This window comes from Aquarana catesbeiana, linkage group LG01 (genome assembly GCF_042186555.1).
Source record: "Aquarana catesbeiana isolate 2022-GZ linkage group LG01, ASM4218655v1, whole genome shotgun sequence".
Lineage (NCBI taxonomy): Eukaryota > Metazoa > Chordata > Amphibia > Anura > Ranidae > Aquarana > Aquarana catesbeiana.
In genome coordinates this window covers 737,533,406-737,560,708 of record NC_133324.1, presented here as the reverse complement: position 1 = coordinate 737,560,708, position 27,303 = coordinate 737,533,406, and the positions used below count along the sequence as shown (strand labels likewise).

At 41.2% G+C, this 27,303-nt stretch overlaps 1 protein-coding gene across 1 annotated transcript in view; it reads left to right on the top strand.

Moving 5' to 3' along the window:
* The window catches only part of LRBA (LPS responsive beige-like anchor protein), a 1,038,582-nt gene that overhangs the window by 107,750 nt on the left and 903,529 nt on the right, over positions 1-27,303 (top strand). The window contains exons 13-21 of the mRNA XM_073604899.1: positions 4,137-4,305; positions 4,597-4,676; positions 6,991-7,053; positions 8,450-8,547; positions 8,637-8,729; positions 11,131-11,239; positions 12,464-12,545; positions 17,374-17,497; positions 21,653-21,845. Coding sequence (XP_073461000.1) covers positions 4,137-4,305; positions 4,597-4,676; positions 6,991-7,053; positions 8,450-8,547; positions 8,637-8,729; positions 11,131-11,239; positions 12,464-12,545; positions 17,374-17,497; positions 21,653-21,845 — 1,011 coding nt within the window. The remainder of the gene's footprint in view (positions 1-4,136; positions 4,306-4,596; positions 4,677-6,990; positions 7,054-8,449; positions 8,548-8,636; positions 8,730-11,130; positions 11,240-12,463; positions 12,546-17,373; positions 17,498-21,652; positions 21,846-27,303) is intronic.

Below are 27,303 nucleotides of genomic sequence, written 5' to 3'. Positions count from 1 at the left end.
GGCTTGTACCCAAGGGTGCTTAGGGAACTCGGTCAAGTAATTGCCAGACCAATGTTCCTAATTTTTACTACGGACTGGAATGGTACCAGCGGATTGGAGATAAGACAATGTAGCACCAATATTTAAAAAGGGCCCAGAATGCATCCCTGGGAATTATACCAGTTAGCCTAATGTCAATAGTATGCAAGCTCTTGGAGGGGATGATAAGGGACTATATACAAGATTTCAGTAATGAAAATGGTATCAGCAGGTGAGTTGCCATCTAGATAATGGAAGGCCCGTAGATGTGGTGCATCTGGATTTTGCAAAAGCATTTAACACCATTCCCCATAAATGTTTACTGTACAAAATAAAGTCCATTGGCGTGGACCATAGGGTGAGTACATGGATTGAACACTGCCTACAAAGGCAAGTTCAGAGAGTGGTGGTAAATGGGGAATACTCAGAATGGTCAGGGGTGGGTAGTGGGGTCCCCCAGGGTTCTGTGCTGGGACCAATCCTATTTATTAAATGGAAAATTTAGGTTTAATGTAGAAAAATGTAAATAATGCATTTAGGTAGCAAAAATATAAACTAGGGGAAGAACCTCTGAGGGGTATCTAGGTTGGAAAAGGACCTAGGGGTCCTAGTTGGCATGCAATGCCAAGCTGCTGCTAACAAAGCAAACAGAATATTGGCATGCGTTAAAAAAGGGATTAACTCCAGAGATAAAACGATAATTCTCCCACTCTCTAGTCTGGCCACACCTGGAGTATCCTGTCTAGTTCTGGGCACCAGTCCTCAGCAAGTATGTGCTGGAAATGGAGAGAGTACAAAGAAGGGCAACTAAGCTAATAAAGAGTCTGGAAGACATTAGTTGTGAATAAAGGTTGCGAGCACTGAACTTATTCTCTCTGGAGAAGAGGTGCTTGAGAGGGGATATGATTTCAATTTACAAATACCATACTGGTGACCCCACAATAGGGATAAAACTTTTTCGCAGAAGGTAGTTCAACAAGATACGCGGCCACTCATTAAAATTAGAAGAAAAGAAGAGGTTTAACCTTAAACTAGGTAGAGGGTCCTTTACTGTAAGAGCAGCAAGGATGTGGAATTCCCTTCCACAAGCGGTGGTCTCAGCTGGGGGCATCCATAGTTTAAAAAAACTATTAGATAAGCACCTGAACGACCGCAACATACAGGAATATACAATGTAATACTGACATATAATCACGCACATAGGTTGGATTTGATGGACTTGTCTTTTTTCAACCTCACCTACTATGTAACTATGTATTAAACCTCTTATTGCTAAAGCTTGCACTCTCAAGTCCAAAGTTTATACTGCTCTTTTGCGTGCCAGCTCCATAAGATTGGTTGGAGTTACCTGGTTATTTTGGCACCAGGCTTCTTTAGATCGGCTTTGTAAGGCAGCCACCTGGGCATCTGTTCAAACTTTGTTAAAGTTTTACCAGGTAGACATGCAGTTTTCTGCAGATGTTTCTTTAGGTTGCAAGGTTCTTGCAGCATCCATTCATCAGAAGTTGTGCCTATTGACCCTTGTTGCTGAGCCTGTTAAAACAGATCTGTTTGCCTTATTGTTGCCCAGCCTTCCCATTCTCTGGGGATGTCCCAGGGTCTAGGACTACTCAGCTTCTATCCGATACTGTACAATAAAGATATTAGTAATTTTAACTTCATTGCAAATTCCATATCTTGGAGTATAGTACAGGACACAGGCCACCTTCCCTTGTATTCCTTGGTTACTCTGCTTTGCTTGTTACAAACTGAAGATTTGTGAAGTGGGGTAGGGTTGTCAAAGGTTTCCCTGTGTCTGGTCACTTGAAGGAGAGAGTCTATAACCCAGGGCCTATGAATACTCCTGGTATTGTATACCTGGTATGGTATTTTACAAGCAAGTCAAAATTCATCTTTTCTGCTAGCAAATGTTTGGGAATTTAAAGTAAACACAGCTTCACTTTTGTTTTTTTTTCCCTCAAACATTTACTTTGCAGCGCAAACAACCTTCTACCTTTTTTTAGTAAGTCAACGCTAAAGTCTTTAGTTCCTGAATTTTTTATTTGCTCCTCTACAGTGCATCCAGAAAAGTATTCACAGCGCTTCACTTTTTCCACATTTTGTCATGTTACAGCCTTATTCCTAAATGGATTACATTCATTATTTTCCTCAAAATCCTACAAACAATACCCCATAATGACAACGTGAAAGAAGTTTGTTTTGAAATCTTTGCAAATTTATTAAAAAATTAAAAAACGTAATAAAATCACATGTATATAAGTATTCACAGCCTTTTCTCAATACTTTGTTGAAGCACCTTTGGCACCAATTACAGCCTCAAATCTTTGAGTATGATGCTACAAGTTGGCACAGCTATTTTTGGACAGTTTCTCCCAGTCTTCTTTGCAGGACCTCCCAAGCTCCCTCAGGTTGGATGTAGAGTGTCGGTGCACAGCCAATTTCAGATCTCTCCAGAGATGTTCAATCGGGTTCAAGTCTGGACACTCAAGGACAATCAGTTGTACCGTAGCCACTCCTTTATTATCTTGGCTGTGTACTTAGGGTCTTTGTCCTGTTGGAAGATGTACCTTCGCCCCAGTCAGAGGTCCAGAGCGCTCTAGCGCAGGTTTTCATCAAGGATGTTTCTGTAAATTGCTGCATTCATCTTTTCCTCGATCCTGACTAGTCTCCCATTTCCTGCCACTGAAAAACATCCCTGTAGCATGATGCTGCCACCACCGTACTTCACTGTATAGATGGTATTGGTCATGAGATGAGCGGTGCCTGGTTTCCTCCAGACACGGCGCTTGCCATACCAGGCCAAAGAGCTCAAACTTTTTTGCTTCATCAGACCAGAGAATTTTGTTTCTCATGGACTGAGTCCTTTATGTGTCTTTTGGGAAAACTCCAAGCGGGCTGTCTTGTGCCTTTTACTGAGGAGTGGCTTCTGTCTTTCCACTCTACCGTACAGGCCTGATTGGTGGAGTGCTGCAGAGATGGTGGTTGTTCTGGAAGGTTCGCCTCTCTCCACAAAGAAATGCTGGAGCTCTGTCAGTGACCATCTGGTTCTTGGTCACCTCCCAGACTAAGGCCCTTTTCTCCTCGATCGCTCAGTTTGGCCCGGATGCCCGCTATAGGAAGAGTCCTGGTGGCTACAAACTTCTTACATTTATGGATGATGGAGGCCACTGTGCTCATTGGGACCTTAAATGCTGCAGAATTTTTTACTGTACCCATCCCCAGATCTGTGCCTCAATACAATCCTGTCTCGGTGGTCTACAGACCATTCCTTGAACTTCTTGGCTTGGTTTGTGCTCTGATATGCACTGTTAACTGTGGGGCCTTTTATATAGACAGGTGTGTGCCTTTCCAAATTATGTCCAATTAACTGATTTTACCACAGGTGGACTATCAGTGGAAATAGGATGCACCTGAGCTCAATTTTGAGTGTCATGGCAAAGGCTGTGTCATTTAGGGGTACTGTTTTGTAGAATTTTGAGGAATAAAGCTGTAACGTAACAAAACGTGGAATAAGAAAAGCGCTATGAATACTTTCCGGATGCACTGTATATTGCAAATGAGCTTTTATGTTTAGTTGAATCGCTAATTGTAAATTCAATATCACACTTATTAATTGGCATGGAGATTTTGTCCATGATACTAAAAATATTTGTTGCTGTCAGTATTACAAATTTGTGATGTATATTGCGTGTATAAAAAAAAGGTTAATAGATGTTGCAAAGCTTTTTTTCTTTTGTGAGCAATTTTTTCTGCTTGAAGTCAGTTAAATTATAGGAAGATGTTGTTCTAAAAGTAAGTTTTTCATGCAAGAAACAAGGCGGCTTCTATTCCTGACCTCTTCTTTTGAAATTGCTAGTTGAATGGGAGTTTTGGTGATCCACTTGCTTTGAGTGCTTAGTCACTAACCCAGAACAACCAAACCGATACGATCATCTGACTTTTCACTCAGTTTTTTTAGCAGCATACATTTTCCAAGTTATTATAAGTATTGAAATAAGCATAACAGCCAAACTGTTAGCATTAAAAAAAGCCCCCAGTGGTGGACCCAACATTCCTCCCCTGACGGGTTTACTATAACAGTGTTTGAACTAAAGTAGCTTTCCTTTTTCACTCTGAAGGTACAATTGGCCTTGTATACCTACATGTCTACGGACTTCATCAGCACAGTTAATATCTACAATGCAGTGCGGCGAATTGGCACTGTTCTCCTGGTGATGCACACGCTAAAGTACTACTACTGGATTGTTAACCCCCAGGACAGAAGTGGAATCATTCCTAAAGGTTTGGGTATGTTGAATGTTTGACCACTCAATGGCCTTTTAAGCTTTTGTGCCACAGAAAAAGCTATTGAAATATGTGTGATTTATTTTTTACCTGCAGAGATGTGGAATGAATGCTTATTAGCCTATTATGTGTGGTGTTGGTTGTGCATTTGTACTCAAACCTTTGCAGTGGCTAGCTTCTTATGTTTAGGACCATTAGTTGCTGAGATGGCAGGTTGAAGGAACATGTAGAATTCTGTTTTGTAAAAATGTGTGTTTTGAGATGTTATTAATTTATTTTTTTAAATACCCCAAGATGGACTTCGGCCCAACCAGAAGGAGATCCTTTCTCTCAGAGCATTTCTGCTCATTTTCATCAAACAGTTGGTAATGAAGGTAATGTACACACGTGCAAGGCTTTTAGTTTGCACTTAATATGTATAATTTATCTGTTTAGTTTTTTTGTAGTGTGTCCGTTTATTTTGTGATTTGTTATTATTCAGATTGTGAAATTTATCAGAATTCGATTTTTACTACAACCCCAATTCCAAAAAAGTTTGGGCGCTGTGTAAAATCTACATAAAAACAGAATGGAATTGTTTGCAAATCTCATAAACCCATATTTTATTCATTTTCGAAAACATATCAGATGTTTAAACTGAGAAAATGTACTTTTTTATGAAAAAATAGGTACCTCTTGAAATTGGTGGCAGCAACAGGTTTTTAAAATCTTGAGACAGGGCCATGTTTACCGTGGTGTTGCATCCTCTCTTTTAACATTCTGTAAATGTCTGGGAACTGAGGAGACCAGATGCTGTAGTTTTGGGAAAGGAATGTTGTCCCATTTTTGCCTGATATAGGATTCTAACGGATCAACAGTTCTGGATCGTCTTTGAAGTATTATTCATTTTAAGATGCATTGAATATGTCCAAGTGAAAGGTCTGGACTGCGTACAGGCCAGTGAAGTAGTCGGACTCTTTTTTTCTGCTATGAAGCCACGCTGGTGTCATAAGTGCAGTCTGTGCTTTAGCATGGTTCTTCTGAAATATGCTAAGTCTTCTGTGAAAAAGGCATCTTCTGGATGGGAGCATATTCTGCTCTAAGACCTGGATATATCTTTCAGCATTGATGGTGCTTTTCTAGATGTGCAAGTGGCCCATTTCCTATGCAATAATGCACCCCATACTATCAGATGCAGGATTTTGAACTGAGTGCTGATAACAAGCTGAAAAGTCCCTCTCCTCTTTAGTCTGGAGGATGCGGCAACCATGGTTGCCAAAAAATGTCAGATTTAGATTTGTCTGACTACAGAACAGTGTTCCACTTTGCAATCAACCATTTTAAATGAGCCTTAACCCAGAGAAGACTGCAGCGTTTCTGAGTCTTGAGCAGATATGGCTTCTTCTTTGCATCATAGAGCATTAACTTGCATTTTTGTATGGCAAGGCAAACTGTGTTCAGACAATGATTTTTGGAAGTATTTGTGAGCCCATGCAGTGATGTCCATAACAGAATCATGCCTGTTTTTAATGCAGTGTCTTCTGAGGGCTCAAAGATCACAGGCATTCAATATTTCAGCCTTGTCTCTTGTGCACAGAGATTTCTCCAGATTCTCGGTATCTGTTCATGTTCTGTACAGTAGATGATGGTATATATAAAGTCTGCAATTTAACGTTGAGAAAAATGTATTCTGAAATTGTGTGACTATTTTTAGATTCAGCTTTTCACTTTCTTTACTCCTGCAACAATCTAAAATGCGTTTTTTTTTTTTTTTTAATACCCAGTCATGTTACTGACCTGTTGCCAAATAACCTAATAGTTACAAATGTTCTTCCAGCTCTTCCTTGTTAGTACTACTTACGGTACTTTGCCAGCTTTATGTTGCCCTGTGCCAACTAGTTTGAGACTTGTTGCTGCCATCAATTTCAAAATCTTTCTTCTTTCTTTCTTCTTTCTTTCTTCTTCCTTCTTCTTCCTTCCTTCTTTCTTCTTCTTTCTCCGTTTAAACATTTGAGATGTTTTTTCTATACTGAATAAAATCCGGGTTTATGAGAATTACAAATGATTGCATTCTGTTTTTTTTTTTTTTTTCTTTTTTTTTTTTTTTTTAATTTAGATTTTTGTATAGTGTCTCAGCATTTTTGGAATTCGGCTTGTATTTAAGCTTTTTGGATGTGCGTAGTAGTGAAGAGTTTTCCTCAGCCAGCTCCCAACTGTAAAGTTGAAGTGATCCGGCAGCTGTATAGCAATTTGATCGCTTTCACAGTGCTGCTGACATGCTCCCACACCCCCCCATAGAAAATTGAATATAGCACCTGGAGAACAGACAGGAAGGTACTCATGGTTGTAGGGTCTCAATAGCAGTTGACTAGAAGGAGATTAGAACTGCTGAAACAGAGATCTGCACCTACACTATGCATGCAGTAACTAGGACTTCTAGTTTCATACAGGCTGTGTTTTTATCTGGACACTGGAATTGATGAGTCGGTGCTACCCTGACAGGGAGCGTGATTATTGTTGGCCTCTTGGTGCTTGTGAATGCTGTTTTTTGACGGCTTTAACTGAAATCTTAGCATACACTATTTTAGTAGGATTTCCTCTTCCTTTTTCTCCATTCTGATTGTACTGTACCCTCATAACCATTTCCATTTGGCATAGTCTGCTAGCTAGATCCTTTGCCTCAGATTTTTTTTGTTTTGTTTTTTGAAGGATTATGGGGTGAAAGAAGATGAACTGCAGGCAATTCTGAATTATTTGCTCACAATTCATGAGGTATGTAAACAATTTACTACACATTATTTGTGTTTTTTTTTTTTTTTTTTTTTTTTTTTGCCACTTGGTGGCACTGCTATAAAAGAAATTGGATTACCCAGCTGCTTATTTGCAGGACAGAATTATTAAGGTCTGACTTGCTGTTTATCGGTTTTAGGATTTCATTTAGAATTTTCATCAATGTGCTAAGGTCATCAGTTGGGTCTTATATTTTACTTTTTTACTTTGTTGTCACTAGTTGCCACAATGTTTTAACACTGATCTGATTTGCGCTGCTTGGTTTGAACCCTGTGAAGTGCGTTGAATAAAGCCTAGTACATACTACTAGTCGTTTCATTTTTTTGTTTTTTTACTGTTCAGCCCAGGAAGGCTGAACGAAAAAAGCAAACTGACTGCTCAAGCAGAGCTGCTGTATCCAATATCCCCTGCTGTGCTATTGTGTTCTGACAGGGGGAGACTGCCCCCCCCCCCACCACCAAAACACTCTGGTCAGCGCTCTCAGCCATTGGCTGAGAGTGCTGATCGGAAGCAAATCAGCAGACCTTTTTTAGTCATGTCCCTTCAACAGAAGCTGGCCAAATGGCTGACTTCTGTCGGACCGGCTGCAGTTCACATGGGCTGACTGTCGGCCAGTTTCTATTGAGCCAGCCTATGCCGTCCCACATTTGGCCCGTGTGTACTAGGTGGAGCTGCACGATTTAATAGTTAACGAATTGCAGTCTGGATTCAACCCCCTCACGATCTTAATCCGGCATTTCGTCGATTCTATGTAACAAGTGCAGAGCTTTTCTCTGCTCAGAGCTGTCAAAATGAGTGTGGGGGGGTGGGGGGGGGAGAGCTGGCAATGTTAATCAATATTCCTCAGTGCTCAGTGTTCTTTTAGCTCAAAGGGAAGAACTTCTGTCTGTAAATGAGGGCAGTTTAACCACTTAAAGACTAAACCTTTTTCTGAAGCTTGTTGCTTACCAGTAAACATTATTTTCTGCTAGAAAATAACTTGGGACCCCCAAACATAATATATATATTTTTTAGAGAAAACAAAACGGCGGTTGTTGCAATATCTTATGTCACACTGTATTTGCGCAGCGGTTTTTGAAACACTATATTTTTTTTTTGTATACTGTAATGTGAAAGATGTTAGGCTGCGTGTATTGTGATCTTAATTCTAAGCAAAAAAAATTTTGATTTTAATTTTAGCCAGAATCATGCAGCTCTAGTACTAGGCTTTAATGACACTCACTTAAAAGGGTTTGCACGTTGCCCTCTTGGTTTTTTTATGTATTAATGTCCTATATTGTTATCTATCTTTTACTTTTTAATCTCTGCACATTAGGTCACTGATCAAAGAACTTTGGCTATCTGTTAAATGTATTCATGCATTTTTTTCTCCATATAGGATGACAACTTGATGGATGTTTTGCAATTGCTTGTTGCACTGATGTCTGAGCACCCAAGCTCCATGATTCCAGCTTTTGATCAGAGAAATGGATTAAGGTGCCAATCTTTGTACAATGATTTTTTAACACTTATTAATTTTGTTTTTAAATTTGCTTTACAATTTTTGTATTTTTTACCTCTAACAGGGTGGTTTATAAACTGCTGGCGTCAAAGGGCGAAGGAATACGGGTTCAAGCTTTAAAAGTCCTGGGATACTTTCTGAAGCATTTGTCTCCAAAGTAAGTGCAACACTTTTTGCTGCATTTCTGTTTAGCATGAATAGGGTAACTTTAATACAATGGGAAAGACCCATATACAAGAGACAAAAGGGGCTGCGCACCCCGAAGATAGTTTATCTGAAAAATAGGGTAACTCTGAGTTTCATATTGGGTGGCTCACTCGTACTCGCTCACTTGCTAGAAAATTACTTCGAACAACATATATATATATATATATATATATATATATATATATATATATATATATATATATATATATATATATATATATATGTGTGTGTTATTTGCGCAGCGGTCTTACAAGCACACTTTTTTTGGGGAAAAAATGCACTTATTTGAATTAATAAAATAAGACAACAGTAAAGTTAGCCCAATTTTTTATATATACTGTGAAAGATGTTACTCCGAGTAAATTGATACCTAACATGTCACACTTCAAAGTTGCACCCGCTCGTGGAATGGCGACAAACTTTTACCCTTAAAGTCTCCCAATGCGACGTTTAAAAAATTCTACAGGTTGCATGTTTTGAGTTGGAGGAGGTCTAGGTCTAGAATTACTGTTCTCGTGCTAATGATCACGGCGATAAATCACGTGTGGTTTGAACACCATTTTCATATAGGGTTGCTACTCACATATGCGTTCGCTTCTGCACGCGAGCTTGGCGGGACGGGGTGCGTCTTTAAAAAAAAATTTTTTTTCATTATTTTATGTTTGATTTTTTATTTTTACACTGTTCTTTAAAAAAAAAAAAAAAAGTCACTTTTATTCATATTACAAGGAATTAACACATCCCTTGTAATAGAGAAAAAGCATGACAGGACCTCTTAAAAAAAGAGATCTGGGGTCAAAAAGACACCAGGTCTCATATTTACACTAAAATGCAATAAAAAATAAAAATTAAATGTCATTTGAAAAAAAAAAAATATTGGTTTAAGAGCTATGGGCTGAAATGACGTTTTGACATCGCTTCTGCCCTGCCATGGTATGGAGACAGATGGGGGGGCGCATCTTTCCCTTACTCATCTCCATACCTAACGGAGAAGGACACGATAGCTCCAGTAAGCGGCAAAGGGCACAGGAGAGCGGCAGGAGAGGGGGGGCCCTCCCGCCGCCGGTAAAAGTGATCTTGCGTTGAATCTGCCGCAGAGACCGCTTTTATCCTTTTTTTCTGATAGCGGACCACCCGCTGAAGAAAAGAATACCGGGGTTATGGCAGCTAGCTGCTGTCATAACAATGATAACCCTCTTCAAACAGACGACGTATAACGACGGCGGGCGGTCCGGAAGTGGTTAACCTGTTGGTTTTTGCTATTTCTAGTTTTATGGTGTAATTGGTAAGTTTACTGATATCTCAAATGGAATTTAAGTGATATAGCACTGATGTCATTTAAAGATTTTTGTAACTGGACCTGAACCCAAAGGAAGTGAAGATTTGGTCTCCTATAGGAAATGCTTAGAAATGTAATTATGCTTATATAGTACCCTTAAAGTGTAGCTTAGATTTGAAACTCCTCCTAAAAAGTAGCAGTTCACTTCCTGGTATTTGAAGGCGCCTAGGCATTCCTGTGCCTAAAACCTTTATCTGCAGTGTGAGATCTAAGGCTCTGTTGCCTGTAGCTGTTAGTCTTAGATGATTTGACATTTGATTTGGTGATGTCACTCCAGTGCTGCTCACTATTTTCCTTGCTGGAGGTTCTGACCCGAGGAAGCAAAGCCGATCTCTACCTAAATGGCCTCCGCCACACAGAGCCACAGTGCAGGTGAAGGTATGGCACCACAGTCAGTAACTTGTGGTGTAAACATAAATGTTGTGAGATTACTTGACGGTAAAATACTGGGTACTATAACTTTGCAGCAGTACCTTAAAGCTATCCGCTGCACTTAGGCCATCTATGGTACACACAGGAATAAGAGGGCCAGACATGTTTCCTAAATGTGGTTTACTATTTTACAGTGATTTCTTTCCATTATGTCCAGCCATTTTTTTTTCTCATTTTGGGCAATGTGTACTGGCATTTTGGGGCTCCATGAGAATATCTCCTCACCTACTGTCCTGTGATGGCAGTGAAAATCTGTAACTGAGACATCATTAAAAAGCTGAAAAAATGCTCCCCCTGTTCCTGCAAAAAAAAAAAGTTGAAACTATGCAACAGTAAGGTAGAGGCGATCTCTCTAACAAAGCCCCAGATATTCAGGGTTAGGGTTCTAACCCTTCCCTATACTAAACTAAAAAGTTTTTGCTGTATTTGCTTCTCTCTGTTCATAATTTTAATGCAGCCTTATTATTCATTTACATTATAATATTGGTACTTATTCTAAATGCTTGCATTTGGTTGTCCTGTGTAGCTGTGCGATGCTAAAAAAAATGCTGTTAATATAAATAACACCTTTCTGGTACAGGAGGAAAGTTGAAGTTATGCAGGCTCATGGATTATTCTCTCTCCTGGCTGAGAGGCTGATGCTAGAGGCAAAAACCATCACAGTCACAACATACAATGTGTTGTTTGAGGTATTATGTTCTTCTTCTTTTTTTTTTTTTTTTTTTTCTTGTTATAGTAGTGTGCTTGTGCAGTGCAATTTGTGAGCATCTGTGTGGGTTTCTAGTGGAAGTTTAGTCTACCCAACTATGTGTAAATCTGCTCCCACCCCCCTTCTAATTCATATTTCAACTATCCTGTGAAAGGAAGATGGGAACGCTTATTCTGGGGGAACTCTGGTTTGGTAATGTGATCTCCCCAGTGGCTGGCTTCAGCCCATGTCTAAGCTCCGAGGGGCTGAGCGAAACGCGTGGTGTAGCCTGGCAAGATCCCAGGCTGAGGTTGTCTCTCTCATTACCCCACCATAGGACACCGTGGATGTGCGGCACCAGGGATCTTCCCTGAAGCCAGCTAGAAGAGAGGAGAGAGATGCAATTGTTAACAATGGTTGAAATGCCTGTGCAGTGACTTGCTATGGGGCTTCTGTTGTCAGTTGCCCCCCCCCCCCCCAGCTGCCGGTGGGAGACAGTCACGTGACTTTAAAGGCGCATCCTCAGAATAGGTAAGTATACACATCTTCCTTTCTAAGGGTAGTAAGAATATAAGTTGGAAGGGGGTGGACGCAGGTATAAGCATAGATGGGAAAAGCCTAAAATTTCACATTGATTTTTCGTGTATGTTTTACATAGATTTTTAATTATTTATTTTATAGGCTGCGAGTGTTGAAAAATTTTTTAAAACCGTTTAATGCCTCCTAACTGAAGAATATATTATACTAGTTTAGTTGAGTTTAATTCCAATTTACACTTTTTCGGCAGTGGGGTATGTCATGTACGTACGAAGTATACACCTCAGCTTTTTTCTTACAGTGGGTAACAAGCAGGATCCAACAGCTGAATCATTGGTGTTTTTCTTTTCAGGTCAAATGTGCTAGTCAAGCTCCCCATGCTGAATTCTTCATTCATTCTAGGTAGAGAATAAGTGTGAGGCTGAGTTTTCCCTGCCTCTGAACTGCTGTATTCATGTTCCCTAGAGAAGGAAATACTAACTTCATGCTATTTAATTTCGATCTGAATGTGCATGACACTAAAGAAATTTTTTTTTCTTTTCTTGCTGGCCATAGAAAATCATTCGATTTAAGATTAGAAGTTACAATAACTGGCAGCTATAAAAGAGTTTGTCAAATGATAGATGCTTGAGTTTATTAAATTATTTATTCTAATTACATATGACTGTGGGTTGTTTTTTTTTTACAGATTCTCATTGAACAGATTAGCACTCAGGTGATACATAAGCAACATCCTGACCCTGATTCATCAGTCAAGATACAAAATCCTTGTAAGTAAAAAAAAAAAAAAAAAACTGTTCTTGTAATGTCCACAACAGTAATCCTAAACCCAATGTGACTTTTCTTAATATGCACAGTAAGGTGTTTTTCACACTGATGCGATTTCAGATGTGACTATGTTATTAAACCTAGAACAAACTCAGATACAGATTTAGCTGCCCCGGACGGTCTAAGGGGGCCAGTAATGCTGTACAGTGCTCGGGACGGTGGTCTCTGATTTGATGGATGGCCTGTAATCCACAGTGCCCTGGATGCCAGTGGTCAGAGGAAGCCTGTAATGCACAGTTGCTCAGTGTGCTCTGGACAGACAATGGCCTGAGGGGAGGCATCAGGCCTGCTGTAATTGTAATGTTCCACAACTGTTATTACTGTACACTGTCTGCTCTGGGCACCTGGTGGCGCGGTGGTGTAGTTAGGAGTCGGGACTCGGGAGGCCTCAACCTGGCTGACCTGTAATGCACAGTGCTGCTCTCACTCTCAGATCTCTGGCAGTCTTCTCGTCACGTTGCGTTTGCTTGCTGGGAGTGGATTGCGGAAGCAGGGGGAGCTCTGTAAAAAAAACACTAAGTTAGTTCACGAAGTTTAAACGTCTGTGCCTCACATTTTAGTCCTGTTTTCGTTCATTAACGAAAACGTGTCTGATTTTCGTCAGTGGGCGAAAATGTGCTGTACTTTTTCGTTTAGTTTTTGTCACTGTAAAAATGCCGCTGACTAAATCTTTGACAAACGTTGATGGAATTAACACTGCTAATAATGAGTCATCCCTGCTGTCAGCGGGGAAGGACCTTGGGCACCCGTGCAGACGAGCTCCTAAGCCAGGTTGTGTTCTTCCATAGACGCACACAGTGTGGCTTGGCCACGCCTCCCACTTTCCCCCTCACAGGATTTGACTGACAGTACCACTATGGCTGCTGCTTGTGTCTCCTGTGGGACCAGGAGGTAAAGGGAAAAGAGTTGCAGCTGTGACAGTGCTGGATCCCCAACAGGACTTGGGTAAGTTGGGGATGGCATAGGGGGAGCAGCTAGTGGGGAGTTCTTTACCTTAATGCAGAGAATGCATTAAGGTAAAAAAAATATGGTAGTCCTTTAGAACCACTTTCTGCTTCATGGGCCAGCTTATTCATGTCTAGACTGGGTGGTGACAATATAAGAGGAGTTCTGCAACTCGTCCATCTCCCTCACACTCCCCCAAACAAAACAAGGCTGCTCACCTCTTGATGTGTGCAAAGCATTGGATACAATCTGGTGGTAGTATGTGTTTTTTGCCTTCAAAAATGAGGCTTCAGAACCAATTTGCTTTCTTGCATTTCAACCCTTTGTGCTTACCCATCAGCAATCATCAGATATATGGGCTTTGAGTCCAAACCCTTCCCAATTTATGTGGCACATGCCAAGCTTGCCCCTTTCCCCCATACTCTATTTTATTAGCGCTGGAATATTTGGCAGCAGCAATACAAGCCAACCCAACAATTCAGTGCCTGGAAATAGTTGGCACTCATCAAGATTGTGCTACTTGCAGATGACAATCCTGTTAAACTTATATTCCCACACATCTTTACATAACTTGATAGATAAATCTGGTTAATAAATGGGCCTGTAGGGGAAGTAATTGCCCCCTACAATTAACCCTTTCTTAAACCTGCCCCAGGCTGCTTCTCCACACTAGTCACATTTTGGGAAGGGACACAAGAAGCTCTTTAAACACATCCGACACCGCCTGTAAATCTAAGAATAGTTTGCAACATCCAATAACAATACAAACTATCTGGTTGCCTAAGTGCCCCTAACTTCAGCAAATATCTTGCAACAGCACAAATAGCACCACTGTTTCCCTGAACATGACAGCGTTGAAAGCGTACAAACTTCCATCTAAAATTTAATTTGGCTACCCCCAAGGACCGGTCCCCATCCCAGATTTTGTCTTGCTGAACACTCTCCAGCATTGGGATAGTGTAAAATTCTCTAGTTGCCTTGCTTCCCTCCACTTCCCCTCACAGTCCACACAGACTCGTTCACTTTCTGATGGTGGATAGTAAAAGGAGTAAAATATGTATACAATTTTTCCTAATAGATGGCATCAAATCTCTTCAATATTCACTGTAAAACTGGCAAATGCCACTGGCAGAAATCATTCGCTAGCTCTAAATTAACTGGGCTGGCTTCCTACAAGACCCTGTGCTCTCACAGGCTCAGGCTTTCCCAGCTTTGCAGCACTCCCATCTCTTCTTACTTTAACAAACTCATAAACATGATAAAATAGGAATTGGACTTTGGAGAGAGCGCCTACAAGCCCCTGAGTGGGAAAAGATATGGCTGGTCACTGTTAATTGTTAAACCAGCAATCCGGCTCAGGAAAATGCCTTTAAAGTGCTTTTCTGCTCATATAAGACACCATCATGTATTGCCAAATTTGATCCTAACCGCTTCCAAGGATGAAATCTACCAGGCTCCCCATCACATAGTTGGTGGGAATGCCCTGAATTCTGCAAATTCAGGATATAGATCAATGCTAAATGCCTCCCTCCCAAAGAACCCCCACTGTACAGACCAACATAACCGACTACAAGTGTAGAACTGTGTCCTTCATATTTTTTGCTACCAGGCAAATAATTTAAGAGCCTGGACACAACCTAAGGGTGCTTCACGGAGATAAAATGGAACATAATGGTTACTTTTAAAGAAGACAATGACTGTCATCCTGAAGAATACACAAAAAACATTTTTGTAAAAAATATAGTCCCTTTGTCTAGACCACCATCACATGCCCAGAATGGACCCACAACTATTATTCTTGTAACTAGCTCAGTACTTGATTGAGCACATGTTCCCCCAGCCAGCCCTCCTTTCAATCCCCACCTTCACGAAATCCCCCACCCAAGAATCTAACCTCTTGCCTGAATTCCAAACCATGCTCTTCCTTCCTTCCTTCCTTCCTTCCTTCCTTCCTTCCTTCCTTCCTTCCTTCCTTCCTTCCTTCCTTCCTTCCTTCCTTCCTTCCTTCCTTCCTTCCTTCCTTCCTTCCTTCCTTCCTTCCTTCCTTCCTTCCTTCCTTCCTTCCTTCCTTCCTTCCTTCCTTCCTTCCCCCTGAGACTCTACAACCACAACACTATCAACCCATTTACCCTCTACTGTCACTACAAGAGGCAAACTCTCCATATACTGCCCTCGTAACTGGAAATATGTCAGATAATACACATAGACTCTATACAATTTAGCCCTATTAGGCCCCTTTCACACTGGGGCAGTGGGGGCGTCGGCGGTAAAACTGCGCTATTTTTAGCGCTGCTTTACCGTCGTTTTAGCGGCCGAAAAAGGGTTAAAACCGCTCGCATAGCGCCACTATAGCTGCGCTGCCCCATTGATTTCAATGGGCAGGAGCGGTGAATACACCGCTCCAAAAATGCTGTTTGCAGGAGTTTTTTTTTCTCTCCTGCCAGGGCACCGCTTCCTTGTGAAAGCCCTCGGGCTTTCACACTGGAGATATAGCAGCGGCAGTTTTAGGTCGGTTTGCAGGCGCTATTTTTAGCGCAACAACGCCTGCAAACCGCCCCAGTGAGAAAGGGCTCTTAAGACAGCAGGCTGCTTATGTATAGATACAAGTACAATTTCCCCCCCACAAATTTCCTGTCCACACCCTCTCACCTATTAATGATGGTGTTTTCTAGACCTATGCTAGCACTTGCATTGAACAACTGCTGCTGATAAACATACTTGTATGGGAATACTGTATTGACCCTTATTTCGAAACCTCTCCTTTCCTTTTCCTGAAAACTCAACAAAAATATTGCAGAAGTTTGAAGCTGTTTAGGATGTGTGTTGCTGAAATAGGTTTACTTGAATCATTTTGCTGTTTAAATGGAGCATAACTTTTAACAAACACCAAAGTTGCGTAAGACTATTTTGGGGGGCACCTGTACTTGGCCTTTACAATGTGCTGCCATTCCTAAAGCTCAGTTGAATTTTCTTGATTTGATTTTTTTTTTTTTTTTTTTACTATATTGCAAATGCAGTAATGAATCTATTTATCTATTTATAAAAGCCTCTTCGTCATGTGCTAGTGTGCAGTCTTGACTTGTAAAATCATACACTTTCTTTTTGCTATATAATCTAATTTTATTAATGCGTTTTTGATAGAAAGCTTTACTTACGGTAATTAGAATGTGTTAGAATTACGTTATGCGGAGAGGACCATCTGTTTAGTTTGATTTCTTTGACCGCTTCTCTTAAGTGACTCAAGGTAAGTTTGAGTCTCTGCACAACCTGCATTTCAGCTTATGGAGCTGTGATTTTGACCCAATGTGCAATTAACTGAGCATCTGGCATAAATAGAATCTTTTCTGCTGGTTCTTGAGGGGCAGATGCCTTGGTGGGTAAGGCAGGTCAGTTCTCAATGTACGCCTGCACCATTGAGATCTGTAGAATTCTATGTGACCCAGGGAATGCTAGAGCATTTATGATTAGTCAATGTAGCGTCTCAAAATAAAGGGTTGCCTTTGGCATCTGCTTAAAATGATTATCCAGTAAATGAGCAGCCACTGTATATGATAACAAGCTACTGATAGCATTGGATCTGGATCAGAATAGTCACAACTACAAAAGTGGACTAGAGAAGAATTAGAAGTTCTGTCAGTTTTTTGCAGTTTGAGACCCCTTAGGAGATGTTATTCTTTACTTCTAGTCTCTGTTATCTGTGCTTTATAGTTATAATCCTGGATTATAACTGGATGCAGAAAGCATTATTTTTTTTAAATTCTATGATCCGCAGAGTTACTGTACCTCAATATCCCCATAAGGACCAGATTTTATTTATTTTCCTAGTGATCTTAAAAGTTATAGCCACTCTACTGCGGAACTCTCCTCCAACTCAAGAAGTCATGGAAGTAAGACGGATGTTCCTGTCAGACATGATCAAGCTTTTTAATAACAGCAGAGAGAACAGAAGGTATGTTTATTACATAATACGTAACATGTTGAAAGATTTTTTACCTTTTTTAGTGAATGAAATCTGCATATATATTTAAAATGAATAAGTAAACCATGAAATGCACTCTCTGCAGTGTACTGTAAAGAGTGTTTATTGAGATTCTCATTTGAAGTGGTAGTAAAGCCTTAACATTTTATTAATTTAATAATAATTAAATAATATATAATATTTATATAAATTTAATGCATTCCCTGCATTAAGGTAAAAAAATGTTTGGGTAACATCATCAAAACCCAACCCCCCCCCCCCCCCTTTTCTTACCTCAGCCCTCACTCCATCCAGCACGGTGCCTGTCTGTATCGGGCCCTCTCAGGCTTTGCTGAGGCTGTGGGATGCATTGGCTCCTGCTGCTGTCAGTCAAATTGTGTAATGAAAGAACGAGGAATGTGGTTGTGCAGAACTGTCTTTATCTATGGATGCAGGCAGTACGGCTTGGGATCGAGCCCGCAGGTGTACCACAATAGGCAGTGTGGTACCACCAAGATAAGTGCCGGCAGGGTACCCCAAAAGAGGAGGACCAGGGCTGCTCTGTGCAATTCTATTGCATAGAGCAGGTAAGTATAACATGTTTGTTAAAAAAAACAAAACTTTATAATCACATTACAGGTTTACACATGCCTGCTCTGTGTAATGGTTTTGCACAAAGCAGCCCCAAGATCACTCTCAGGTGAGTGTTTAGGATGGCTAGGGGGAAACTATATTCCAAAGGTTTACCTTACCTGAATCTGTCCGATTCTGGCACAGAATACGAACCAGTAGATAGCAGCGGCACCCTGACAGATGGCTCTGACGATGGAGTAGTGGTCCCTGCCAAGTTCAGCCGTACCCGACCCCGTTCTTCTGCTGTTGTTGAGGTGCAAGAACCGCAGGGCTCTCGTATGGAGCAGAGAGCTAGTACTAGTGCCGCTCATCCTTCTGGTGAACTGGCAAGCACCAGTGGCCTAGTATACCCTGGTCGTAGTTAAACCAGCACTGCAGTATCACATGGTGATGTGGCGAGTCCCATAAGTACAGTTCAAGCTGGTAAGGTGGCTAGCAACAAATAGTGTCCCACAGCCACCAAGAAGACGACAAACACAGGCCAGTCGAGCCCATAGTGCTCTTTCTGACACATTTGCCAATCTGAATTGGAAGCCCACCACTTTTGCAGCACCCGTACTTCTCCCTTTCACTGGCCATCCCAGAATTCAGGTGGAAAAAGTTTATTTTACGTCACTTGATTTTTATTCGCTGTTTTTCATGGAAGATCTCTATAGATCTATTGTGGACCAAAGCAATTTGTATTCTGGTCAATTCATCGCCGCTAATCCCCAGTTGACCCTTGCCAGAGATTGGAGACCTATTATATAATTATATAAGTGTGCCACTTTTAGTAATCCTACGGCGACTGGTGTTGTGGAGAAAACCCCTCTATGTCCATGAATACAACCTTAACGTGGGAGGGGTGGACCTCAACGACCAGTTGTTGGCGCCGTACGCCTGTAAGGCCAGATGCTGGTATAAAAAAGTGTCTGTATATTTATTCCAATTGGCTCTGCTGAATGCTTTTGTGCTATACTAAGCTTCAGGACGAACTGGATCCTTCCTTAAATTCCAGGAAGAGATCGTCGTAGCCCTTCTGTTTCCAGACCATGCTATGGCCCACCTTCCCAATGCAAATGCAGTGAGCCGGCTGCATGAGAGGCATTTTCCGTATGTCTTCCCTGGTACCCCTGCCCACAGAACACCCCAAAGAAGATGTGTCTGCAGAAAACGTGGATTTTGGCCTGACACCCCCTTTTATTGTCCCTCCTGTCCTGACCAACCTAGTCTCTACATCGGTGACTGTTTCAAACGCTACCACACACTATTAGCGTAGGGTACAGCACTACACAGTCCTAGGGCACACTTACACAGGGTCTCGAAAGATGAGATGGCCATCACATTTTGAGACCCTAATCTGGAACGTTTATATATAAAAGTACAAAAAAAATAAAAATAAATAAAGCCAAAAATAGTTTTTTTTTTTTTTCTTTGCTGTCTATTGTTATCGCTCTTATGTTCGCTCTCTATTGTTCGACCTCTATTGTTCTATATTTATTGTTCCTGTATTTTAGAACAGTAAGGTTTTATTTTTACTATGTTTTATTGTATTTGCTATGCAGGTATGGTATGTCTTACTGTTATATTGTAATGTTACTTTGATTGTTAACCATCATTTGCTTAGCAAGTTCACCATTCAGCTGCAGCACTGATTTATTTATCTTGACAGCAACAGCACTTGCTCTCACGATACGTAAATCAGTGACTCCAGTGCTGTAGGAGGTGATTTCACCACCACAGTAAAAAAATAAATAAATGGTGCATGTATGCCCATCATTAGAAGTGGGTGAATGAAGGGCGGTATTCTAATGTTGGGCATACCCACCGATCAATCTTTTTTTCTTTTTTTTTTGAAAAAAGAACATTACAATATATGCCCAGCAACGTACTGGTATATTGCTGGACTTTGGTTATACCAGAATTATGCCTGCAGGTTTAGGTATCATCTTAGGTATCATCTTAAAGAAACCGGAAGCTACGAGCATTTCGCTGGATATAAACCGTGCCATTGGGAAAGCATTTTATCACACCGATCTTGGTGTGGTCAGATGCTTTGAGGGCAGAGGAGAGATCTAGGGTCTACTGGACCCAATTTAAAAAAAAAAAAAAAAAAAAAGAGTACCTGTCACTACCTATTGCTATCATATGGGGTATATACATTCCCTGAGAGAACAATAAAATAAGAAAAAAAAAAAAAAAGAGAAAGGAACAGTTTAAAAATAAAACGAAAAAGCAAAATTAAATAATTAAAAAAGCACCCCTGTGCTCATGCGCAAAGGCGTTGGTCTGGTGTCATATGTAAATAGCAATTGCACCATACATGTGAGGTATCACCGCAAAGGTCAGATCGAGGGCAGTCATTTTAGCAGTTGACCTCCTCTGTAAATCTAAAGTGGTTACCTGTAAAGGATTTTAAAAGCTTTTAAAATGTATGTAGTTTGTCACCGCTGCACGTTTGTGCGCAATTTTAAAGCATGTCGTGTTTGGTATCCATGTACTCGGCAAAGGGCCTCCGAAACTGATCGATATTGACGAGTGAAGTCAAAAATTTACACCCTTAGCCTGAAGGCAGTGGTTGTTTTTCGGGGTCCTGTACGTGGTTAGACTGCCAAAAAGTTTTTTATCATTTTTCAATCACTTGTGACAAAAAATAAAATATTCAATGGGCTCAACATGCCTCTCAGCAATTTCCTTGGGGTGTCTGCTTTCCAAAATGGGATAATTTGGAGGGGGGGGGTTTACACCGCTCTGCCATTTTAGCACCTCAAGAAATGAGATAGACAGTCATAAACTAAAAGCTGCGTAAATTCCAGAAAATGTACCCTAGTTTGTAGTCGCTGTAACTTTTGTGCAAACAATACATCTACGCTTTTACCAAAGACGTGGCTGAATACATTTTGGTCTAAATGTATGACAAAAATTGAGTTTATTGGATATTTCTTATAACAAAAATTAGTGAATATTTTTTTCAAAATTAAAAATCGCAGAGGCAATCAAATGCCATCAAAAGTAAGCTCTATTTGTGGTAAAAAAAATGACGCAAATTTAGTTTGGGTACGACGTTGCATGACCGCTCAATTACCAGTTAAAGCAGCATTGTGCCAAATTGTAAAATGTGCTCTGGTCGTTGAGCAGCCAAATCTTCCCGGGCTGAAGTGGTTAATGCACCATAGTTTGTCGCCATTCCACTAGTGTTCGCAGTTTTGAAGCATCACATGTTTGGTATCTATTTAGCCGGCGCAACATCTTTTATATTTTTCCCCCCAAAGATGGGCTGTGTATTCTGCTTGTGTGCAAAAAAAATTCATTATAGTTTTTTTTTGGAAGAAGAAAAATAAAAGTTTGGGTATGTGCAACCCTTATTCTCTAGGGCCTCTGCTTAAAAACCTATATATTGTTTGGGGGTTCTAAGTAATTTTCTCACAAAAAATGCTTATTTGTTACATTACATATGTGAGAAGTGTCAGAATAGGCCTGGTCTTAGTGGTTAAAAGTTGTATTTTGCTTATGACCCCTGTCTTGTATTTTTAGGAGCTTGCTACAGTGCTCTGTGTGGCAGGAATGGATGCTGTCGCTGTGTTACTTTAATCCCCAAAATGTTGAGGAACAGAAGATCACAGAAATGGTCTATGCCATCTTCCGCATCCTCCTTTATCATGCTGTGAAATATGAATGGGGTGGATGGCGTGTTTGGGTGGATACAATCTCTATCACACATTCCAAGGTAACTGTTAAAATGACTTGCTATCCACAGGTTTTCTGTTTAAAGTGTTATAATTATAGAACACCAAAGCTACTTTTAAATTGTGTAAAAATGTGGTTTCTTGTGGCAGTTAGATGTAGGGACCAAAACTGTTATAATCACATTGCCTGACGAAGGGGTCCTGCGCGACTCCGAAACGTTGCACCTTTTGTGTTGTGATCATGCAATAAATTAAACTGTTTGGACGCCACCGTGTGCTGATCCTTGGTATGCTAGCAAATATCTACATTGTGACTTGAACCAGTATCCAGCTGGTTGTTGCTGCAGCACCCGACCTTTAAGAGCTTATACCAGGAACGTGTGCGATGGGAATATGAAACCTTGTCCTCATCTCAGCTCTCACTTCACTTCTGGTCTCACTGGCTTTGCTGAGGCCGGCTTGATGGATGGCCATCATTCAAAGCCAGTAATGAGGGAACGGGGGGGACGGGGCAGAGTCAGGACAGCGAGATTCGAGAGCAACCCGCACCCAAAGAAAGCGACTTATGGAACACTTGCTGGAAGGGAGGAGCCAGGAACGCCAGTGAGGAACCCGAGAAAGAGGTTCAAGGCTGCTTTGTGCAATTCATTGCACAGAGCAGGGAAGTATAAACCTGTTTGTTATATTAAAAGAAATTGGATTTACAACTGACTTAACAGCATGTTTCCGTTAAAGCTGGGATAGGGCTGACTCCAAAGAAAGATACAGCTCCCTCTCACCACAAGAATGCAGAACTGAAGGCTGGGTTCACACACGTGAATTTAATGCAGGTTTTCCTGCATCCAATTTGCATGACAACAGTGTCCGGCTCTCAGTGGAGCCGCTTCACACAACTCCGGGGTGGCCGCGGTCCACATTTTGAAAGTGTCCTGTTCGTCTTCTGGTCCGATTCAGGTGCTAATTCTGGCAAAAATCCAGACCTGATTCACACCTTAATCGGTGAACAAGAACGCATCGGACCCCATGCTGTGAGCCACAGAATGTGTGAAAAAAGCTTTGGCTGTACTTCTTCTTTCAGGCTGCATTCACACCTGAGCATTTCAAAGGCGCGCAATTTTCTTTTTGCGATTTTGCCGTGTTTTTGCCATGATTGTGTACAGGTAAAAAGCAGAAAAACGCCTGTAATCTGCCCTAAAGAATCTCATGTTGTTTTTTGAGCTTAAGGCGTTTTCAGGCGTTTTGCTTCAGGTGAAAACACGCTCAGATGTGAACAGGTGCCCTTGAAATGTATGGGAGTTTGCTTGTTGGGCGTTTTTCAGGCATTTTACGAGCGTTTTATGAACTGAAACCACTCAGGTGTGAATGCAGCCTTAATGTTTTATTTACATTTCTACAGTCGTACAAAGTCATTGTAAGGATCTTTGCTTTACTTCTCTTTAGTCTTGGTAAATTTCTAGCGATCAAGCATTCGACAACTAGAGACTAATTAGGAGGTTTATGTTTATCATTTCTCTTTGCAGTTCTGCTGCTTGATCAGGCGGCTTTCCCACTTCTGTGATTAAAATGCACATTCAAATTCACTATTAGAAAAAAAAAAAAAGATAATTCAAGCCCTAAATTCTAAAAAGGCCTGTCCTATAACCTGATGAGTGCTTTTTCACTATATGTTAAAGGAAAACTGTGAGGACTTTGGGACTAAGTTTTAACCCTTATTTATTTATTTTTTTAAATACTTTAGTAAATGAAAAAAAGTAGAATTTCAGTCAAATGCTTACTATATTTAAACCTGATCCCACCCTCATTCTCAGCCTGTTCTAACTACCCAATAAAGGAAAGATGTCTACACTTAGCTAATCTGAGGGCATGCCGGTCTGGTAACATGATCTCTGCAGCGGCCAGCTTCAGTTAAGAGGAGAGATCACTTACTTACACCCACAGGCTTCCATAGGGGATCTGTTTTCAGCAGTCTCTCCTTCACAATGAAGCTGGCTCTGGGAGCCAATCATGTGATCGTGGTATTGTGGTGCCCTCGGCATAGGTAGTTAGACATCTTTTCTTTACAGGGTATTTAAAATAGACTTAGATTGTGGGAGGGAGCAGATATACAGTGGGGACGGAAAGTATTCAGACCCCCTTAAATTTTTCACTCTGTTATATTGCGGCCTTTTGCTAAAATCATTTAAGTTCATTTTTTTTCCTCAATGTACACACAGCACCCCATATTGACTGAAAAACACAGAATTGTTGACATTTTTGCAGATTTATTAAAAAAGAAAAACTGAAATATTACATGGTCCTGAGTATTCAGACCCTTTGCTATGACACGCATATATTTAACTGCTGTCCATTTCTTCTGATCATCCTTGAGATGGTTCTACACCTTCATTTGAGTCCAGCTGTGTTTGATTATACTGATTGGACTTGATTAGAAAAGCCACACACCTGTCTATATAAGACCTTACAGCTCACAGTGCATGTCAGAGCAAATGAGAATCATGAGGTCAAAGGAACTGCCTGAAGAGCTCAGACAGAATTGTGACAAGGCACAGATCTGGCTAAGGTTACAAAAAAATTTTGGCTGCACTTAAGGTTCCTAAGAGCACAGTGGCCTCCATAATCCTTAAATGGAAGACGTTTAGGGCAACCAGAACCCTTCCTAGAGCTGGCCGTCCGGCCAAACTGAGCTATCGGGGGAGAAGAGCCTTGGTGAGAGAGGTATAGAAGAACCCAAAGATCACTGTGGCTGAGCTCCGGAGATGCAGTTGGGAGAAAGTTGTGGAAAGTCAACCATCACTGCAGCCCTCCACCAGTCGGGGCTTTATGGCAGAGTGGCCTGACGGAAGCCTCTCCTCAGTGCAAGACACATGAAAGCCCTCATGGAGTTTGCTAAACAAACACCTCAATGTTTCCAAGATGGTGAGAAATAAGATTCTCTGGTCTGATGAGACCAAGATTGAACTTTTTGGCCTTAATTCTAAGCGGCATGTGTGGAGTAAACCAGGCACTGCTCATCACCTATCCAATAGAGTGCCAACAGTAAGCCATGGTGGTGGCAGCATCATGCTGTGGGGGTGTTTTTCAGCTGCAGGGACAGAACGACTGGTTGCATTTGAGGGAAAGATGAATGCAGCCAAGTACAGGGATATCCTGGACTAAAACCTTTTCCAGAGTGCTCAGGACCTCAGACTGTGCCGAAGGTTTACCTTCCAACAAGACGTTGACCCTAAGCACACAGCTAAAATAACAAAGGAGTGGCTTCACAACAACTCAGTGACTGTTCTTGAATGGCCCAGCCAGAGCCCTGACTTAAACCCAATTGAGCATCTCTGGAGAGACCTAAAAATGGCTGTCCACCAACGTTTACCATCCAAACTGACAGAACCGGAGAGGATCTGCAAGGAGGAATGACAGAGGATCCCCAAATCCAGGTGTGAAAAACTTGTTGCATCTTTCCCAAAAAGACTCATGGCTGTATTAGATCAAAAGGGTGCTTCTACTAAATACTGAGCAAAGGGTCTGAATACCTAGGACCATGTGATATTTCAGTTTTTCATTTTTAATCTGCAAAAAATGTCAACAATTCTGATTTTAGCAAATGGCTGCAATATAACAGAGTGAAAAATTTAAGGGGGTCTAAATACTTTCCGTCCCCACTGTAGTTGGTATGTGACTGGATTGCTACTTTAAGCAAAGAATTAAAACCCCAAAACAATTAAATATAATGCAGCTTGCCAATCGGATGTAATGGCTGTATTGGTTTTCTTTTTTAGGCTTTTTTATTTTCTTTTACCTGGTGATCTGGGTGTTAAGACGTTCCTGTCTTAGGATGTCTCCATTCTGGATGGAGGAGCAATGGAGGCACCTTTGAACAGCAGCATTGTCAGTCTGGGGAGAGGGTAGTTTGGGTGCACTGGCAGATGTAAATGGACTTGACCAACAAATTAAAACCATACTCCAGCTAACAATTTATGGCTGGGTTCACATATATGTGGTTCGGACACGGCATGCGGTTTGGATAGGAATCACACCATATTTCTTTTCAAATCGCTTGTGAGGTCTGTGCGGTGCGATTTCAGCCATTCATTTGGCTCAAATTGCACCAAATCCTCACAAAAAGGTGCAGGACCCGCCCCCCTGCACTGGAAATGGATTGCATGGTTTTTCACACCTATGCAATCAGCTTGTCAATCGCATGGCATTTTGCAAACAGGTTTGGGGTGGTATTATTGTAACATTAACACCCCCTGCGGTTCGCATTGAACACTGCAATATATGTGAAGCAAGCCATAAGATGGAGCCTAACCCATCAATTTAAAATGTATGTTACCCCAACATTTCATATTGCTTATGTGTCTGTATTACCATGTACTTGTATGAAAAATTATCCTGTTATCTTTACTTCTTGTTTCCTTTGTGTGAAATTCTCTGTGATCCTGCCAGTCCCCCTGCTTTCCTATTTCAAACTGACCACGGCAGGCATGGAAGTACGTAATCTCAGCATGGTCAGTTTGCTTCTTTGTCTCCTGTTTGAAAGAATTAGCATGTTTGTGCTCAAATAGTCAGACTTGCTGACACACCTCCCTTCACTGGGAAAATCAGAGTACTGCTGTGTATTCTGCTGACATACCCCCTGCAGTCTCCGTCACACCCCCACCTCTGTAAGGGCTTGTTTACGTTGCTTCAAAATGTGGTATTTGACATGCTTTTTTACAGCACTCTCAATGCAAATCAAAGCATGTCACTAAATAAAATGGTAAGCTTACAGTCCTGTTCATGCATTTGTTTTGCTTCAAAAATTATACCCCATGCTGCTTTCTTGGTGCTTTTAAGTTTCTCCAAGGCCTCCATAGAAGTCTAGGACATCGCGCTCTAACAGCACCTGCAGCTTTTTTAAGGGCTTTTATTCAGGGTTGGCTTTGCGTTGTTTTAGAGGTATTGCAGATTTGAGAGATTCCAAGATACATTGGTAAAAAACAATAAAAAAAAGACATGGTCAGTTAATTCCTGGTTCATGTGTATATAGTCTGGTGCAGATGTCACATCTGCTGTGCAGCAGGAAGGTGAACAAGGTCTGGGCTGGAGCAGAGCAACTAGCAGACGGCACGCATGGTGTGCAGCATGAGGAAGGTGAGCGGGGACTGAAGAGAGAGGACTGAGCAGCAGAGGATCAGCAGAGCTGGGGTACCAGAGCAGGAGATAGTAGTACGTCAAAGGTGGTGTGCAGCATAGAAGCAATATAGTGGTAGGTGATTGGGGACCCGAGAGAGAGAAGAGTTGGCAAACCATAGGACCAACAGAGCTGGGGTTTACTACTGAGTGGTGGATCAATAGAGCTGGGGGTCACTATTGAGCAGTACTAAGCTGGAGATCTGCTGAATGAGGGTACCAATGAGCTGGGACTCTGCTGAGTGGGGCTACTACTGAGCATGGGTTCTACTGGGCCCCTTTAAAACAAATAGAAAATCAACACATATAGGGCAGTTGAAAACTTCATTAAAG